We start from the raw sequence: 20,137 nt of genomic DNA on the forward strand, positions 1-20,137 counted from the left end.
ATTATTTGCTGTTTGACATTATTAGCCTTATCCTTTTCAATAAGGAATGAACAGTTAGAGTACAGCTCTATGCATGTGGCATTCTGTATATAAAGAGATATATAGAAGAAAGCTAAAGTATAATTTCTCTGCTCTAGAAGAATATAACCTTATGAGAAAGATAGGACATATACATAAGAACCAATTAAAAAATAGTGCAAGCCAGCATATAATTAAAACAGTAAGTATTAGAGATGATCAATGTTATAGAACTTCAGAAAAGGAGAAGATCAGATTGGCCCATGAGAATATCTCAGAGGAGATAAGTAGGGTGAGTGAATGGTAGGTAATACAAGATAAGTTCATATTGAGTAGAGAATTTCTGAAAGCAATTAAATATAGGGGGATTTCAGCATCAGTAATCTGAATGGAATGGGAGTTTAGATAAGAAAGTTTATAATCTTTAATATAAGGTAGTTGGTAATTAAAATTGTGAGATAGAATTCCTTGAATCTTAAAAAAAAAAAGAACAGACCAAGAACAAGACCTTGGTAAATACAGTAATCATAATAATACAAGGACTTCCCTGGTGGCACAGTGGTTAAGAATCCGCCTGCCAATGCAGGGGACACGGGTTTGATCCCTGGTCCTGGAAGATCCCACATGCCACAGAGCAGCTAAGCCCATGCACCACAACTACTGAGGCTGCGCTCTAGAGCCTGCGAGCCACAACTACTGAGCTTGCACGCCTAGAGCCTGTGCTCCGCAACAAGAGAAGCCACTGCAATGAGAAGCCCGCGCACCGCAACGAAGAGTAGCCCCCACTCACCACAACTAGAGAAAGCCCACGTGCAGCAATGAAGACCAAAGCAGCCAAAAAATTTAAAAATTAAAAAAAAAAATTAAGTGCCTTTAAAAAAAAGTAATAATAATACAATAAGAATAGCCTAGCATGTGATTCAGAGAAAGTGCTTTTAGACATATGAAGGAATCTATGAAAGTATAGTGTCATGGAAACTAGGGGATAGACTATGACCTCCTGTAATGGCCTTTCTTCTCTCTGATTAATTAAAATCATACTCATCCTTTAAGGCCTGCTTGATTCCCATATCCATGGCAGTTAATTAATTGCATTTTAATCATTCTTTCGGTGGGACCTATTTTCAATACAGTTGTTTTTCCTTGGCTAAGTTTGCAGTTTCTGGAGGATGTGAACTTGGTGACAGACATTTGTATATTCCCCTACAGTATCTAGCCCGGTGCCTATTAGGAGACAAATAAATCTATCAAACAACTTTAGAAATAATGTGGTCATGCCATCTCATGGCGATTTCTTTCTGCATCAGTTTTTAAGTTTACACGTGAACACTGTATTTTGGCCATGGTTTTCTCATCATTTCATGGTATCTTGGCTATGAGATCACACGTATACACACATTCCTGCTTCTCAGTACTCACTCTAGTCCAGACTCCTTGATGGATAATTACTGATCTCAGTGCTACGTAAAATAAAATAGACTTGGGTAAATATACTTCCACATGTATGTCAACTTCAAGGAATAAGTAATTGGTAGTTAGATGAGAGGATGTAAAAAAGGAAGTGGAGGGCTTCCCTGGTGGCGCAGTGGTTGAGAGTCTGCCTGTCGATGCAGGGGACACGGGTTCGTGCCCTGGTCCAGGAAGATCCCACATGCCGCGGAGCAGCTGGGCCCGTGAGCCATGGCCGCTGAGCCTGCGTGTCTGGAGCCTGTGCTCCGCAACGGGAAAGGCCACAACAGTGAGGACCGCATACCGCAAAAAAAAAAAAAAAAAAAGGAAGTGGATGAGTAGGTAGGTGGAGGTTTGAGAAAGAGTGGTTAGTTTGGTAAATAGGTGACATTTTACTATGTAGTTGAGTCCTAATTATCCATGGGCAGGTGGTTCATATTCTAGAATTTTGTGGATAGCCATATATTTCACTTAAATAATTAGACATAAGAACTCAATTTTTTCTATGAAAAGAAGTATTCTTTTAGTCTTATTCCTTAAATTAAACTCAAAGATTTCATTTTAGAAAATACTCACATATTTTTAATTACCTTGATATCATTCCTAGAACACTGCGTCATATTTTGCTCTTTTTCATTTGCCATATTTCTTTGAAGTAGATACTTATGAAGTCATTGAGAGGTGAAAGGTCTCCATATTGGCTGGCAAATCATATTTGGAGAAATCTTTCACTCAGTTTAGGGCAATGATTATTATGTAAAATAATTATTAACTAGAATAACAGGCTTATTATGAAATATTTTCATTTGCAAACATTGTAATTATTTTACCAAAACTTGCAAACCAAAGTTAAAACCTTTGTATTCTGAATGTGAATTATTTTAATAAATAAGAATTAAATGCTCTTTTATCCATTCCATTAACATGAGGAATTTAAAAAATATTTTAGGGCCTCCCTGGTGGCGCAGTGGTTGAGAGTCCGCCTGCCGATGCAGGGGATACGGGTTCGTGCCCCGGTCCGGGAGGATCCCATATGCCGCGGAGCAGCTGGGCCCGTGAGCCATGGCCGCTGAGCCTGCGCATCCGGAGCCTGTGCTCCGCAACGGGAGAGGCCACAACAGTGAGAGGCCCACGTACCGCAAAAAAAAAAAAAAAAAAAAATTTTAAATGTAGCTTTTTATTCTTAAATGTTCTTTTTTGCTTTATGCAAACTTGGAAAAAAGACATGCTTTCTTTTATAATTTTAAAGGACTTTTTTTGCAGTATGTGGGCCTCTCATTGTTGTGGCCTCTCCCGTTGCGGAGCACAGGCTCCAGACGCGCAGGCTCAGCGGCCATGGCTCATGGGCCCAGCCACTCCGCGGCATATAGGATCTTCCTGGATCGGGGCACGAACCCGTGTCTCCTGCATCGGCAGGCGGACTCTCAACCACTGCGCCACCAGGGAAGCCCAAGGACTTAATTTTTAAACTCTGTGATCTAATGAAAACATTATTTGACAAGCACTGCTATAATACTAGATCACCTCAGTGGTATATGAATCAATCTTTAAAATCTTTAAATTTTACAAATGATTCATATTGAGTCATGAAATTTGTTATAATCATTAAATGAGGGAAATGATAAATGCTTTTTGACAGCCAGTAGGTCTTCAGCTGCTTGTGATTAGTTGTTTTGATGACTATTTGAAAAAGGAATGGCCTGCTACCTTTTTATTTTTGGAAATACTACTTAAAATTTAATGTATTAATTAAAGTTATAAATTATTTTCAGTTGTTTTCTTTGATCTTTGTTATTCTAAATTAAATATTTTTTACAGAAAGTGTATAGTATGTTTGAGTGTGAGTTTTCTTACCTCTGATGGGGGCTCAATGAGTCAGAATTGCAACAAAAGAAAATTTAACAGCTCCCACTGCTGCCTTTCAAGATAAGTAGAATGACGGAGAAGACTGTCTGCAATAAGCCAAGTAGCCCAGTTGACATACTCAAAAGCTGTGTCTTGGGCTAGGGATAAGGAGAGAATTTGCTTTTGCAGGAATATGGGTTACAAAGTCTTAGGAGTTTGCTACTTCTGTATTTAAGTTGATGTAGCTTTTACAAAATAGCATCCTCACAGCCTGAAGCCCTAATGAAAAGTAATTAAGACCATTTACAGGTAGTTAATTCAGCTGTTAACTGGGCTGCCTGCAAAGAAGCTGTCGGCACCTAGCGTCATCATTGCTTGCCAATTCCCTCACTTTTTTTTTTTTTTTTTTTAAGGTCACGGTAATTTCTCCTCTAATTTCATTTGCTCGCTTTTCCAATGCTACTCTTTTAGTAAAATTGGAGTTTGCTGTCCTACTGATTATAACCATTCTTCTAAACTCCCTGGGACAATGCCATATTTCTTCTGTTGCTGTTCTTCCTCTCCTGGAACCCACCTCATAACCCAAAACTTATTTGAATGAGAAAAGTATCCTTACTTAGTTAGCATAGCTCCAGATCAGTCAGCTCTTCTTAACTTCAGCTTCTGTCCTTTTGCAAAGCATACCTTAATTCTGAGCCTCATTAGTAGATTTTCTCTCCCTTCTGTTTGGCCACTTGAATAATTCAAGAGTGTAAATCATCAAAAGTTGGTTGTTACTTTTTCACTTGTTAGTTTCCTAATTGTTCCACTTGATGAGGTATTTTCATGAAAATTTTTCATGTTATTTTCTAGTGTGTTCTGTTACCTACTTCAAAATAAACTGTCCTATATTAGGTATACTCCCTGCAGTTACAGAGGAATGGAGGAGCGACTACCTCATGGCAGCATGTCACGACTCACGGATCACTCCAGGCACAGTAGTTCTCATCGGCTCAATGAACAGTCACGACATAGCAGCATCAGAGATCTCAGTAATAATCCTATGACTCACATCACACATGGCACCAGCATGAATCGGGTTATTGAAGAAGATGGAACCAGTGCTTAAATTGTCCTAAGGTGGAAAACTTGTGTTGTTTAAAAAGCAGATTTTCTTCTTTGCCTTTGCATGACTGATTGCAGTAATTCACTGTTATGATGCTTTCAGTCAGGTGCAGATTGTGTCCATTGAAAAGTAAACTTTTGCTTTTTATATTGCAACAAACTTGTAACATCAAGGCATCCAAAATGCTAAGAATTATATCATTGCATAAATAATTCTTATTTCTAGGTTATGAAGAAATAATTATTTGTCTGGTAAGCATTTTTATAAACCCACTTGTTTTATATTTAGAAAAATCCTAAATGTGTGGTGACTGCTTTATAGTGAACTTTCATATAATATCAACTAGTTGTGAGATAACATTCTGGTAGTTCTGTTAATAAAACAAAATTTCAAAATTAAAGAAATTTTCTATGCAAGGTTTATTTCTCAGATGAATTGTAGGAGTTTGTAGTTTCCTTTCCACTAAGTGAAAAAGAACTGTGTTTTTAAACTGTAGGAGAATTTAATAAATAAGCAAGGGTATTTTAGCTAATAGAACATAAAATCAACAGAAGAATCTGATTAATCTATTGAAGGCTCTTTTGAAATTCTATCAAAATAATCTTTATTCAGAGAAATACAGGAGCAGGATTAGCGACGGAGTAAAAGCGGAGATGGGCATTTTTCCCAGTAATTGTGCTGTTTTTATTACTTTTGTAAATATTACTTTTACTGGCTGTGTTTTTATAACTTATCCATATGCATGATGGAAAATTTTTACTTTGTAGCCATGTTTTCCCATGTAGTAGTTTTGATTCATAGAGAACTTCATGTTCAGATATGTTCTGTGGAAGCATGTAATAGAATAAGCATCACACATTATAAGGTTTTTTGTGGTAACCATAATTACAAAATGGCAAAATGTTTTCTCTGTATTTGTTGTTGTATTTTTCTACAGTGAGATGTGATCTTGCCAAAGCCACCAGATCTTGGTATCCAGGCCCCTCCTGTCAGTGGGTTGATTGTCTGCACTTGCATTGCCCAGTAGCCAACAGGCTACAGCTTTTGCCCCACACCCTTATTTTCAGATCCTGGATCATTCTTGTTTATAACTGAAATATATATAACCTAAGTCCAAAGAGGTGATTAATTTGGGGTATTTGAAAATCATTGTAGCTAAATGGAGCATGATTAGTCCTGCTGTGAAGTATCTTTAATCTTAAAAATATCAACTCAGAAATGTTTGACATTTTGTCTTGTAAAATTTAAATAATTTATAATAAAAACTGTGAACTTTATTAGGCATGAAACTGATCAGAAGGGAAAGAAAAATGCTGGATGTGTTTTACAGAAAAGTATATTTAAACAAGGGATCCTCAACCCTGACTACAGATAAGAATCACTTGGGGAGCCTCTGATACCTGACACCTTCCTCTCATTCAGATGAGAACTGGTAGTTTTTTTAAAAAGCTTTCCAGGTGATTCTAATCTGCAACCTGGCTGCAAGGTGTTTGAAACTAACTTGCCTCCGATGATGGTGTGATGGCATCATGTGGGATCACGTGAAAATCTAGCTGGATTCAGTGTTATGCTTTTATACCATTACCCGACATACAGCTGGAATTCTGGATCCCACTGCTAAGGATTCTTACTCATTACGTCAAAGGTGATGGTAGGCCTTTAAAATCTGTAGTTGCAAAAAGAAATACCACAGGTGATTCTTATGCAAGTATCCAAGAATCACACTTCAAAAAATATTCTAGGGCCTCCCTGGTGGCGCAGTGGTTGAGAGTCCGCCTGCCGATGCAGGGGATACGGGTTCGTGCCCCGGTCTGGGAGGATCCCATATGCTGCGGAGCGGCTGGGCCCGTGAGCCATGGCCACTGGGCCTGCGCATCCGGAGCCTGTGCTCCGCAACGGGAGAGGCCACAACAGTGAGAGGCCCGCATACCGCCAAAAAGAAAAAAAAAAAAAAAAAAAAAAAATATTCTAGACTCTAAAGAGGCCTGGCTTTGCCATATGCTAATGTTTTACCTTTAACAGGTCAATTTCTCTGAGCCTCAGTTCTCTTGTTTATAAATGAAGACAGAAGATAAATACCTACCTCACAAAGTTGTCAAATAGGTATCAGATGAAAAATCATATGAAAGCTCTTTGAAAATTTTAAAGTGTTATGAACTATAAGGGATTAAGATTATTGAGGATTTAAGAGATTTGTTTGAGGGCTACCATAGTACATTCCTTGACATGTGTTTAATTCATGTGTATACTTCTTCCTCTCCTTCTTTAAAACAAAAAGTACCAAGAAATTAGGCGTTGACAGAAGCTTTTATCAGGTGCAGAAGTCAGTTTTCTGATAATAATAATTTGTGTATCATGTTTTTTCTCTCAAAGTTTGTATTAATATTTATTATTAATCCTTCTTAAGATATAGTTGAATATTTGGCTCAAATGCTTTACTTTTTCCTCCATCTTCTTTTCCCTTGAAACTGGAGTTAATACTCAAGACAAGTAGAGTCTGAATTCCCTCACATCTGACAGTTAGTAACCCTTTACTCTGAAAGCCAAATTTATAACAACTCATTTATAAATAAATTAGTAATTCTTGAGGCTTTTGTCTGAGGATTTCCCCTGAGAACAGCATGAGAGACCAAAACAAACATTCAGACAGAAAAATAATATAGAAGGTACCGGTTTCAGCTCAAAGATGTTGTCATCCATCGCCATCTGCATTATATTATCAATTGCCAAAATGTTAATTGGGGGCTTCCCCGGTGGCGCAGTGGTTGAGAGTCCGCCTGCCGATGCAGGGGATGCGGGTTCGTGCCCTGGTCCAGAAGGATCCCACATGCCGCGGGGCAGCGGGGCCCGTGAGCCATGGCCGCCGAGCCTGCGCGTCCGGAGCCTGTGCTCCGCAACGGGAGAGGCCACAACAGTGAGAGGCCTGCGTACCGCAAAAAAAAAAAAAAAAAAAAGTTAATTGGTTTCTTTGTGGGCCAAGTATAGACAGTTAAGTGAACATCATTATGAAAATCTTAACTTTGTGCTTCCTCACTTTTATATATTCATTTGTATCTTCCCTACTAAACTGTTGATGTATTTTTAAAGGCTATATTGTCCTCTCAGTTACTTTCAGTATCTTAGTTTTGCTCCACAAAATTTAATTAATATTGTTAATCCATTGTTTTAAAAAACCGTATTTAGTTTGGGTTGTGTTATTTATCAAACTAGCGCTCCAAATTAAGATTTTTTTTCTTTAAAGAAACAGTTGAAGAACTATAACAAAACAACAATTTCAAGTCTCAACTAGCTTAAACCAACATGAGCAAGTCTGGACAGCTTTCTTACCTTATGTTTAATTTGTGTTGTGATTGGCATATGATAATGTTTAGTATTTTATTTGTTCAGTTGACAACTGAGAAAATAATAGTTCTCTCTAAAATGTTAATATATAACTGAAAGGTTTTCGAGAAGTACTCTGATTTCAGCAATATTGTATTGAATTTTTTCAGTGGTTAAAGCAAACAATTCAAGACAATATTAAGCTCTAAACAGTAGTTTCAAAGAACAACTGATTAATAACAACTAGCAGAGTGCATAGTACATAGTAGGTTTTCAATAAATATTTAAATGAATGAATAACTCATGTTATGCAACTCACTTTTACTCTAGCAGTGAAGTCTCACTTCAAAGAAATTTGAAGAGTCTAAACTAAGTGAAATGAAGTCTCTGCTTTACCAGAATAATATGCGGCAATTAGTAATATGTGAATTGCACCAAATAAAGTGTATTTCTCCTAGAGTAACAGTCCATATTACTATTTTAATTAAAGAAATATATATACAAACTTGTACCAACACTTTATATTAATTTTTTTTCTTTTTTTTTTTTTTTTTTTTTTGCGGTACGCGGGCCTCTCACTGTTGTGGCCTCTCCCGTTGCGGAGCACAGGCTCCGGATGCGCAGGCTCAGCTGCCATGGCTTACGGGCCTAGCCGCTCCACGGCACGTGGGATCTTCCCGGACCAGGGCACGAACCCGTGTCCCCTGCATCGGCAGGCGGACTCTCAACCACTGCGCCACCAGGGAAGCCCTCACTTTATATTAATTTTAAAAGGTGATGAGCAATTCTTAGAGGTATTTAGGTTCTTGTTGGTTTTATGTAAAGTTAGATCTTTGTGTAGTAGTTGGGTAAATGAATATTCAAGTAAACCTTGATTAATGATGATTTTCTAAAAGCTGTTTCTTAGAGCAGATTTATGAAAATTCTGAGAATCTCTTCAGATTAGAAAAATTTACTACATTTTAACCTACCTCATTAGTTTCTTTGTGATAATAGCTATCAGTAACTGAAGTTGTAACTGTATTGGTTTAGGCTATATCCCCATGAAATAAAAGGAACTACTTAAAATTTTTGATAAAATAGTGGATCATTGGCTTGAGCTTAGAAAACATTAATATACCAAAATTTCACTATGATGATATTTATATTGCTTTTGACATGCCAAAGGTATATTTACATATTATCATACTTGGAATCAAAAGACCCATAATTATGATGTAAACTAGACAGCTCATTTAATTTCTCTTGGTCTCAATTTCTTTGATATAAAATAAGGATAAGGTAATCTGGGGCCCCGAAACCTATCTCACTGGACATTGTGAGGATCAAATGAGATAACAGGAATTATAGTGCTCTTTAACCTGTAAGTTCCCCTACTGATAGTATTTGCTTTTGTTAGAATTTTGGGGTTACAGAAAGCAAGAATAATGGTCTTCAGTGGTACTTAGCAGTAACATCAGAATAGGCAATTAGATCAGTATTCATTTGGTATAACCTTTAAATCAGCAATCCAATTAATCCTTTAAAAATGAGGTTCTTTTTCAAGAGTGGCTATGCCCTTAGATTGTATTGGTTCTTTATTATATGTTATACCAGAATATGCTTTCAAATTTTATATGGCTGAATTTGTAGGTCACTTTCATCAGGAATTTGGGGATCTCCATTATATGTTTTCTTTGATACAGAATGATATAACTACATTAGCTTGGTTTCAATGAAATTTATAAGAAAAATATAAAGAGAAGTGTAAGCCTTATTTTTCTTTCTTTGAGGACTTTCATGTGCCCAGTTCTTTCCAATTAACAACAATTTTTAAAATGTGATTACTGTAACTTGTTGGTTTTCATCGTAGCAAAACTTTACATTTTAAGTGATAATATTATCTTGTTTGTATATTTGCATATATAGTTTTTAAACCTGCATAAAGTAAGGATTTCTCCATTCTTTTCCACACATAAGCACACAAAAGAGCATTTTTATAGAACCTAGATTTACAAAGGAACTCATGATTCTTTTAAACTTCTTTTATTCCTTTTTTACAACTGATTAAAATAAGAAAAAGTGTTTACATTTAATTCAGCTATGTTTCTTAGTAGCTGTATGATTTTATACATTATTCTTATATCATTTTAATCTATTTTATATGAAAAAATTATGTTGACATCTCTTAATATTTTAGTTCCCTTCTTTTTTGTTCCAATTATCTGAGTTTTGAGAAAGGAGTAGGAAGACTAAGCAACCTTTACCTTCCATCTGACTATAATTAGTCTCCTGGGTTTTTTTCTAATGTAAATTCTATATTTCTTTAACAGCCAAGTTGATATCGGGTTATAATTTTCTCTCAGGATCCAAAGTATTCTGAGAAAGAAAATGTTAAGGTCTATCCAGAACCAGCCATATTTGCAGACATTCTTATTTGGTTGATTTATAAAGATTTAATATAATAAGTTAATAAGCATCTTTCTTATTCTGTGATCTCTAATTAGAAAGTAAAAATTTTGGTGCCATAAAGATAAAAGAAGGTAAATTTTCACTTATATTTTAGTCAAATCCCATACCAGTACAACATTATTCCTATAAGTGAGAGTCATTCAGTCTATTTAAATGTATTGAATGTTGGTTTCCTTCAGAGTACTTTTTTTTTAATAATCACTTTTCTCAGAAAATCTATTATGTCCTTTCTCGGACATTTTCATTGGTATGATAGCATTGTTCATAATTTTTTTCTCATTTTATTGGCCACTGTCACCAGTTTTCCCTGATCAAGAGAAACAAGTTTTTTACCTTGTAGTAATTTGGGTTTTGAAAATTCAGTGTTCCATTATTTTGGTAATTACCATTCACTAGTAACATTAGTATTTATAAGACAGTGCTATTTTTCAAGCTTGTTATTTTATCATATTTCCTGAAGTAGGGTGAGCTACAACATTATTATTATTGTTGTTGTTGTTGTTTTTATTATTGCCCTGGGGGTTTTGTTATATAAGTCAGCTTGTTTGTATTGCTAACTTGCAAGTATTTCTTTACCTGTGTTGACATGCTTACTGACATAAAAGAAAAAACTTGAGAGCTTAACAATTTCTTTTTTTCTAAATTGGCAGATTTTTTTAATGCTTAGTAAAAATGCATTATGTTATTTTTAAATACCACAAAACTTTGTGTCAGAAGACCTGATTTCTAGTGTTGCCTCTGTTTTCAATGAGCTGCGTAATTTTGGAATTTTACCTCTTGGGACCTCAATTTTCTCATCTGTAAATGAAAGGAACAAGGGGATTAGATCAGGTAGTGTCTCAAATTCCACCTGTCTCTGATTTGGTTATCCCTTGACTATTTTATAATCATTATCTAGGCTTACTTTTATTCTTGTTATTCTTCCCATGAACTGTATTTACGAGATCAGCCTGTACTGTTAATGCAAGTTATACTCAAATTAATAGGATTCAGATATGTTGCTAATTTTGTTTCCCATTCATGATTTTAAGTAATTTTATTTTATTTTATGTTTTTCGGCCACACTGCATGGCTTGTGGGATCTTAGTTCCTCGATCAGGGATTGAACCCGGGCCATGGCATTGAAAGCACCAAGTCCTAACCACTGGACCGCTAGGAAATTCCTGATTTTAAGTAATTTTAAAGGAGGAAAATCATATTACAGATAATAAAAGTAAAAGGTTACAAATAATTGACATGACCTTTTCTTCTCCCAAGGGAAAAGTCTCCTAAAGAACCAGCATAAGCACCTTAAAATTGAGGTACAGAGGGCTTCCCTGGTGGCGCAGTGGTTGAGAGTCCGCCTGCCGATGCAGGGGACACGGGTTCGTGCCCTGGTCCGGGAAGATCCCACATGCCGCGGAGCGGCTGGGCCCATGAGCCATGGCCGCTGAGCCTGCGCTTCGGGAGCCTGTGCTCCGCAACGGGAGAGGCCACAACAGTGAGAGGCCCGCGTACTGCAAAAAAAAAAAAAAAAAAAAAAAAAAATTGACGTACAGAAAACAATAACGTGTCAAATTCTGTGATCTTTGTTCTCTTAAATATGAATGTAGCTATTTAGGCTAAACTTTTAACAAAATGTATTCAAGGTAAAATTAGTAAACAAAGCAGTGATAGCACTGGCCCATATAGCTAATTAAAAAGCTATTAGGTTGTACTGACATTGAAATGATTACAAAATGTAAAAGGAATTTAAGAGGAATGGATTGAAATTTTTCTGTTCAAGAATTATTCTTAAGCTGTATTCTTAGATTCATTGCATAAATACAGTTGCAAGATTACTATGGGCAAGTTAATGTCCTGCTTTAAAATATTGTTAGAGATAAATGTGGTGTGTTATTTTTTATTTTTTTCTGGCTCTGCAGAAGATGTTTCTCTAAAGCCTCCTTCTGTAATAAAATGTGGAGATTCCATTAGTTCCATCCTTCAGCAGAGTTCTCTTGTAGATTTAATTACGTTCACTGAGAACCAGGCCAAGGAGGTTCCTGTTACTTTTAAAGATCATTGTCTTTCTTCTAATTGTCTTCATTAGCTCATATCAATCTCTTGAACCCTTGGTCTATAGATTTACAGTCTAGGTATTGGGTTTGGTGTCTGATGGGTAGAGAAGAATAATGGAAAGTTGATATAGGAAGGTGTACTGGTTTCTGGTGTGATTTCTTTGGCTGTACTTGATTCCTTGTCTTTGGTCAGTTCACTGGATCAGACAACTCTCCTGTCTTCCGGAAATTAAATTAGATGCCCAGCTTCTCTCATTCAGACATGCCTGTATTACAATGTTATTTTAACTGCCTGTTAAAAACAGCCACTTTATTTTCAGTTCTCTGTCTCTGCATGTTTTGATATTACATTTGTTAAGCTTGAGTCTGAGGTTTAAACATTTCATTGAGTATTTTCTGGGTTTTGATAATGGGATATTCTATAAGATAAAACAGATAATCCTAGGGTGATTTAATTTATATTTATCCATCCACTATTTTTCTATTTCTCTACCTACTTATCCCCTCCCCCAGTTTTGAAAAGGAAGTTTATGTCTTCCCTGTCTCTCTCCCTTAGTCCTGCCTCAGATAATTTTTCTTTGAACTACTCTTGTTGGCAGAAAGATTTAATATGAAATAATTCTATATTTCTGAGACAAGATCAACACAGTAGTTCTTTACACTGAGCTGAGGTGTTTATGTACTTGAAAATATTGTGTTTTCTTTACATGTGAACTTAAAATTATTTTTTTAATCATGAAAAGAACTCTGATTTGAAAATATTAGTCTGGAAATTCTTGTCATCGGGTGCTATTTTTACCTTAGCTTGTGAATTATCATAGTAAATCTGAATTCTGTATCATTCATCTTTTTAAAAAGTTAATTTCTCTAAAATTATCCCATTTCACAGATCTTTAATACCAACTTCAAACAACTTTTCTGCTTTTATTTTCAGAAATGCCAAATTCTGTTTTCGAGAGTTTTATTTTTTCATTACAGTTTAAACGTATTGCATATGTGAAGGAGTGATGCAGTTTAGAAATTTACTTTGGCATGATAAAGACAGCAATACCACAACCCCTTACTCCCAGTCCCAAAAAGAGAAGTCATTTGACACTCAAAAGCTATTAAATTGTCTTATTTTTATTTGAAAGAGCTATGGAAACTGTTTCTTCTAATTTAAACTTTTTAAATTAGGAAAATACCAACTTTGCTGTATTTTAATCTGTTAGTGAATTGGGGATATTATTTATGTAAGTATATATGTCTACAATTTTTTATAGTTAATAGTTATTTCGCTTTCTGTAATATACGATACCTGAAGCTCACATTTATTTAATGTGAGCTTTTTTTTTGAGACTTTGTTTTGTCTTATTTTCTTAATGTTGTACAGTATTGTATGTGTTAGGTTATCACAGTCATCTCAGCAGAAAACTCTTCCATAGATGGACTGTTCTTTCTGAGAATCAGCCCAAGGAGAGTCATATTACGTGGTCATAGTTGGATAATATTATTCTGAGCTGTGTGAAGTTGCTGGTTTTGTTGATCAAGTGTTAACAATTTCATAATATATATTCAAGAAACAACCAAACAAAGATCCTTTAGAACAGATGTAATGACTTCCCATTTCAACTCTTTTAATCAACCTACCAGGCTTTATGAAAGAGACTCAAACTACAGATAACCATAGGTCTATCAAGAAAATTCTGCTTTGTTTTGCTGTTAAATTGCCCAGTTTTCAAAGATGTTTAATCAAAATGACTTCAGGGTTTCCCTGGTGGCGCAGTGGTTGAGAGTCCGCCTGCCGATGCAGGGGACGCGGGTTCGTGCCCCGGTCCAGGATGATCCCACATGCTGTGGAGCGGCTGGGCCCGTGAGCCATGGCCGCTGAGCCTGCGGGTCCGGAGCCTGTGCTCCGCAACAGGAGAGGCCACAAGCATTGAGAGGCCCGCATACCGCAAAAAAAAAAAAAAAAAAAAAAAATGACTTCAGTAATTGAAGCAAATATCTTTTGGGAATACATAAGTTACATACGCTTTCATTAAATCTATGTGTAGTTTTTAAGCTTTCACTATTGAAATATTGTCATACATGTCATACATCTAAATATCATTTAGAGGCAAAATAACTCCCCTCCCCACCCAATATCTAATATGGACTCAAGTTTTGCCAGCTATAGAATTTTATCTTTTTTTTTTTTTGGTATGCGGGCCTCTCACTGCTGTGGCCTCTCCCGCTGCAGAGCACAGGCTCCAGACGCGCAGGCCCAGCGGCCATGGCCCATGGGCCCAGAATTTTATCTTCTTGATAGGCATTCTAAAATAATGAATACTATTATGTTATGTAGTCAACAAATTTGCCTTAAAGTGCCATTTAAAGATTTTCTTTATGCATATGTTTCAGGTTGTAAGAATTAAAATATATGAGTATAAAAAAGCATATAAAATTAAGAAGCTCCTACACAGGAAATCCCCAGTTTTAAATAGAGCTATGTTCTAAAAGGTTGCAGATTGCGTTGTTCCAAAGTCATACTACATCTCCTCATATAAATAATATTTTTGTGAATAATAAGGGTAACAGATAGCCAACAAGAGCTGACCTAGTGCACTCCAGTATTAATCTAGGGGTCTTGGTTTGGAATAAAGTGTTAGTGACTATAGCCCTTTCACCTCTCTTAAAAACAGACAAATACATTGTTGTTAGCACAGATTACTATCAGTTAGTAGAATATTAAGCTTTAAGAGTGGAAATAATTTAGTGTTGGTGGAACTATTTTGAGACAAGAGATACCATTTAAATGACCTAACTTGGGAATCTGCTCCTCTTTCCCTGAGGAAAAGTGCTGTATATTTTCAGTGACCTTGAAGAAAGGAGCTAGTCCTTTCTTTTTTATGCGTCATATGAAGTCGGGGCCTTACTGATCTCATGTTTTTCAGTTCAAAGGCTGTGTCTGGAACATCCTAGATACCCTTCACCTACGCTCTTCTAAGGCTGTCTGTGTTTCAGGCTCTGTCTGCCCTGCCTTCAGGTAGGCCTGTCTTCCAGCTCCGCTCCGTGATATTAAATTTACAGCTGGGCAGTGTCCACTCTTGTTTTAAAAAAAAGTCTTTCCTCATTTTACTGTTCTCAACAATGACCACCACCTTCTCTTTTTTTCAAGAGATATAAAGGTAGAAAGGATATTCTTTTTTCATTATTTTCAAAAACTATTATTCTTAAACAGCTGGCACTTAGCAATTTAGTTTTCAAACTCTAATCTGAATTAAGTTGATGAGGTGATTCTAAAATCGATGCTAAAATTTTAATCTTGCTTTATCATATAAACATCTAGTTAGAAACTTTATGCCAATAAAGACTTGTATTTTGTGGCATTAGTTCTTCATGTTTCTTTTTTATGTATTTAAAATCGTTCATTCATTTCCAAATGAGTGGTGAAGTTACTGCTGAGCTCTGTATAGGACAAGTGCGCTTGATTAGAGCATGAAATGTACTTTCACATTAGCTGGATGTGCTTTGCACTCTGCTCTTGTAGATTTATTTTGTTTACAGTAGACTGATGTCAGTTTCTGTAAATGTTTTTACTTAGCACTTTAACTGTGAGTGTATAAACTGATTTTAAATGTAGTGGTTGTATATTTTGGTTATAAATTGGAGATTTGTAATAAAATTAAATGATTTGTTCTGTATTTTGTCATTAGTACCTGACTGAGTATAGTTTTCTACCTCATCTTCTAGACTCTATTTAACATATTACACTGCTATTTTTATTTTTTTTTATTATATCACCAAATTTACTTAAGAAACATAGATTTGAACACTTTTTTCCTCCAGTTGACAACCTTTGAGAGATGTTGCTGTTCAGTGTGGCACACAAATTAATAAGGAAGCATTTTGATGACGGGGCATTATATTGAAATACCCTCGCCTACCTCCACCTCCATGTGTAAACATACTCCTTTGGAATTAATGCTGCTGTGTCGCCTCTTGAGTTTAGATTCAATTGTCAGTAAACCTAAATTAAATGTAGCCACAGTCTTTAAAATGATTGCATAACAAAGAGAAGTAGTTAAAGCTCTCAGAACCATGATATGTTACAATTATAGATATGTGTAATCAGGCTATACGAAATGTAATACTATTTTAAACATTACATTTAAACTAAATAGCAGTTTCATTTTGCCATTAAAATTAATAATGGTGCTTCACATCCAAAAGAGGTGTGGAGGTTTGATTATTTCCCATTTGAGAACAACATAAGTGCCTTCTTGCCTCTGCTTTTCCATCTCATGGATTCTCAACGGTTCAGAGGTCATGTGGTAGCCCCCTTCTCACTTATGGAACCAGCTTTGAAAAGGCTCCAAATTAAATATAATCCTTGGCAGCTTTATTCCAGTCCTAGTACAGAAGAATCAGGTTATCTCACCAAATTTTTCAGTCCTCTGATAAAATCTGCAGATGCTTCTTAATTTGCCTCTTTGCTAGGAAAGATGAGAGAGGAAAATTCTCATCCATCACAACTGTAGGTAACAGTGAACTATGGAAAGCACTAAAGTTTAAAGCAACGTATCATCATTTGGTCTCACTGCCGATGTTCAAATGATGTCAGTAAATCTTTCACACTAGCAAATTATAAGTTGAAATTTTTTCTAAAAGATTGAAGGTAGCCACAATTCTCCCAGGCACAGATAGAATGGGTTTTCCTTCCTGCAATTGGGGGAGAAGAGATAATTACTTTATTATTCTACAGTGGGAACAGCTGTACTTGATTCTGTGCACTCCCTGACCTAATATCCACGCATCTGGGGGTACAGTTAGCTCTGAAAAGTTCTAAACAGGGTAGGTAGATCAATGAAGGTATTACATAGTAGTGACCTTCTAAGCCTGGATATGAAACAGCTTCATTATATAGACATTTCAAAATACCTATGCAGCAAGAGGAAAATAGACTTTTCAACCAAGTATCAGTTGAAAGTCAGAGATCTGAATGCACCGAGTAAATTACTGCCTAGTGTTCCAGAAAGGTGCCTGCCACCAACGTGCTGGAAGGCACCAAAATTTAGTGTGAATGTAAATAGGAGCTCAACGTATGGGGATGGGGAAAGCAATACTGAAACACAGTTTGCTGGTCTCTACTCCTTTATGGCTAAATATTAATTGAGCAAGGAATTAAGACCAGAAAAGAAGCAAACCTCAAGTACTGCTCCTTTCAGGTTCCATTTTAAAAAGCTCAAGTTTTATAACTTATTGATGATTTCCAGAAATTTGATGTATTTTTTAAGAATTCTGTATTTACAGGTGCTTGGTGCTGTGCTTCATGAATGCAGTGTTCTATTTACAGTCCAGATCATTTACAGCCGTTACATAGTTGTTGGGTATTTTCAAATAAATGGTTATCTATTTCTTAACTGCCTCTCGAATTAGAAGCTGTAATTACATGAGTCTCAACGGCTGGCTCTTTATGTTTTATTAATCATTTTTGTTGGTCTCCATCACAGATGGAATTTTTCACTGGTAATTCCTCAGAACTAAATCCATTCATATGGAATTCAGAGCAGTGAAAATAAATTTCACACCATAGAGTAGGAAATAATAACAACAGCAGTAAAAAGGAGCAGGAGGGATCTGGGGACAGCCAGCGGGACCAGTTCAGTTCTCAACTGGTGGGTTTTGCAAAAGTTGGCTCATTATAACCTGGACAACATAGCCCTTTACGAACTTCAGGTCTTCCAACTTCATTTTGTCAGTGAGAGGTCTGCCAGAAAAGAACAACCGCTGACTGCCCGGTTCCACTCCTTCTGCTTGCATGTAGCCGCCTATTCATGTGGTACAGTGTGTCTGTGCCGTGGACCACAGGGTTGAGTCCTTGCTCGCGGAATGGCGCAGACGGAGCTGAGATTCATACCCAGAATTGGGTGGTGGCTCAGGAATATCCAGAGTCTCTGTGTTGCTCTTTACCTCTATCACGTTGATTGGTGGTGCCACGCAATAGGCCGGAAGCTGATGCCTATTCCCCAGTTCATCATAGCACTCTGTAAGCGCACCATGTGGTAACGTTATGTTCGCACCATCAGTGATTGCCTGTGCCAGGTCCTGATCGTTGCTTTCAGAAGCATGTGCTGCAGCCTTCAAGGCATCCCAAATCTCTTTACAGCCTTCAAAAGCTGGTGCAGTATCCCAAAATTCAGCTCTCTTGCTGAGCAGTTGTCCATCTGTCATGGGATAATCGCTTTTCCATTTGGATTTCTCCTTTTTCAAAGGCTGGTCACGACCTAAAGCGACTCAGTCCCAGGGCCGCCCGCCTGGCAGGCCTGGCCCCCGTGCCGCCCTCGCCTCTGGCTTGGCCCCGCCAGACCAGGGCTGGCCCATCCCGGGCGGGTCGCAACGCCCACTTCACCCCCTCACAGCCCAGCACACCCACATCCAGGCGAGTCCAGCCCCGTCGCAGCCTGTCCACCAGGCCCCATCGGCCCCCGCCCCTAAGCTGCTGTTTTTAAATTAGGTTTCATATTTTATGTTCTTCTAATTACTAATTTTTTCATTCATAATAACAGGATCCACACTAATTTGGAATATAGAAATATATAAACACACCATTCTGTATTATATCTCTTTCACACTTGTCTTGTTGATATAGATGAGTCCCATCTCTGTTCATTATTATATCCTCAATATATACCACCACTAGGCACATAATAGGGGAAAAAATGAATACATTAAAATATCTGTATCAATTTCCCAATAGAAAATCCTACCCACGTAAGCAAATCAGTTGATTTTTTTTTTTTCACACGCAGGACAGCAGATCAGGATTTAAACTGCTATTAGAGTTTTTTTGCCTAGATCATACAGTGTTTAGTTGGAAGGGACCTTAGAAATCATAAGGTCCAACTTCCAACCCAGTACAAAAATCCTTCAGAACCATCTTTTATAAGCCTCAGCTTGAATGATTTCAGTAACAGGAAGCTTACTACTCTGTAAGGCCTTCCATGTCACTTTGAAGTCGGCCAACAACCAAAATGATCAAGGAAATTAACACTCCCCAAAAGTCTTCCTAAGGGAACTGCTGACATCTTCATTTTAGCCCTGTGAGATCCATGTCAGACTTATAGAAGATAGTAAGTTTGTATTGCTTAAGCCCCTAAATTTAGGGTAATTTGTTAGAGCAGCAATAGAAGACATATATTCAGCCTCACACTTGCACATCTGCAAAGTGTAAGCAATGAACAAGTGAGTAATGGAAAATGGCCCAAGGCATCCATTAGGGACCAGAAACGTTTCAGAGAGCTGGCCAGTTGCCATGGACCAGACTGCTGAGGCGGCTGGGATAGGTTGGAGGTACTGAGATTAATCAGAGCAGTCAGTCCCCAGTGCCCTTCTTCCAATTTTATTCTTCATTTTTTTCCACCATTATTTTCCAGTTTCTTTTTATTCCCATTTCTCCTTTTATCCTCTCTTCCATCCTACTTTCCTTTTTTAAACACTGCTCTTCATTTTTCTCTGCTAATCAAGCGTATGTTTTTATCAGCCCCACACTCCCACCAGCGTACCCACCCATTTGTCAGAAGGAGACAAGGAGCAGAACGTGAGAGGAGCCTTGGGAGAATGTCGAGATTTTCAAGTGTGCCAAGAATTAAAGAGGTAAGGAACATAGCTTTACCACCTGGTCTCTGGGTACTCCAGAGCACCACATGCACTCACAAAAGACGGTTATATACAAATCCATTTACTTAAAAAAAGAAATCAACACAAAACTAAGCAGGCACTCAAAAGTATTTTGAAAAGAAAAAAAGGTTTTTGCTAAGGTACTGATTAGTCACTATCTTCTATTTTGCTGCCGAAAAATTATGTTGAGCCCTTTTCACTATCTCTTAGCGCAAAACTAAAGGCCCTAAGGGGCTAATGGAAAGTCTTCATCAACTTAAAATATTAG

General features: G+C 37.0%; 1 protein-coding gene and 1 pseudogene across 3 annotated transcripts in view; one reads left to right on the forward strand and one right to left on the reverse strand.

Moving 5' to 3' along the window:
• FZD3 (frizzled class receptor 3) overlaps positions 1-5,622 on the forward strand; it is a 90,419-nt gene extending 84,797 nt beyond the window's left edge. For both annotated transcript variants that reach the window (XM_081237868.1, XM_081237869.1), the window contains one exon: positions 4,207-5,622. In XM_081237868.1, the coding sequence (XP_081093994.1) occupies positions 4,207-4,420 (214 nt within the window). In that variant the 3' untranslated portion in view covers positions 4,421-5,622. The remainder of the gene's footprint in view (positions 1-4,206) is intronic.
• A 12,231-nt stretch (positions 5,623-17,853) lies between these two features.
• LOC308619327 (ubiquitin domain-containing protein 2-like) lies at positions 17,854-18,671 on the reverse strand (annotated as a pseudogene). Its single transcript has 2 exons — positions 18,626-18,671; positions 17,854-18,485 (listed from the first exon to the last, which is right to left on the reverse strand). The product of its transcript is annotated as a ubiquitin domain-containing protein 2-like (transcript).
• Positions 18,672-20,137: the final 1,466 nt, after the last annotated feature.

The sequence above is a fragment of the Mesoplodon bidens genome, assembly GCF_964165515.1.
Source record: "Mesoplodon bidens genome assembly, chromosome: 6".
Taxonomy (NCBI): domain Eukaryota; kingdom Metazoa; phylum Chordata; class Mammalia; order Artiodactyla; family Ziphiidae; genus Mesoplodon; species Mesoplodon bidens.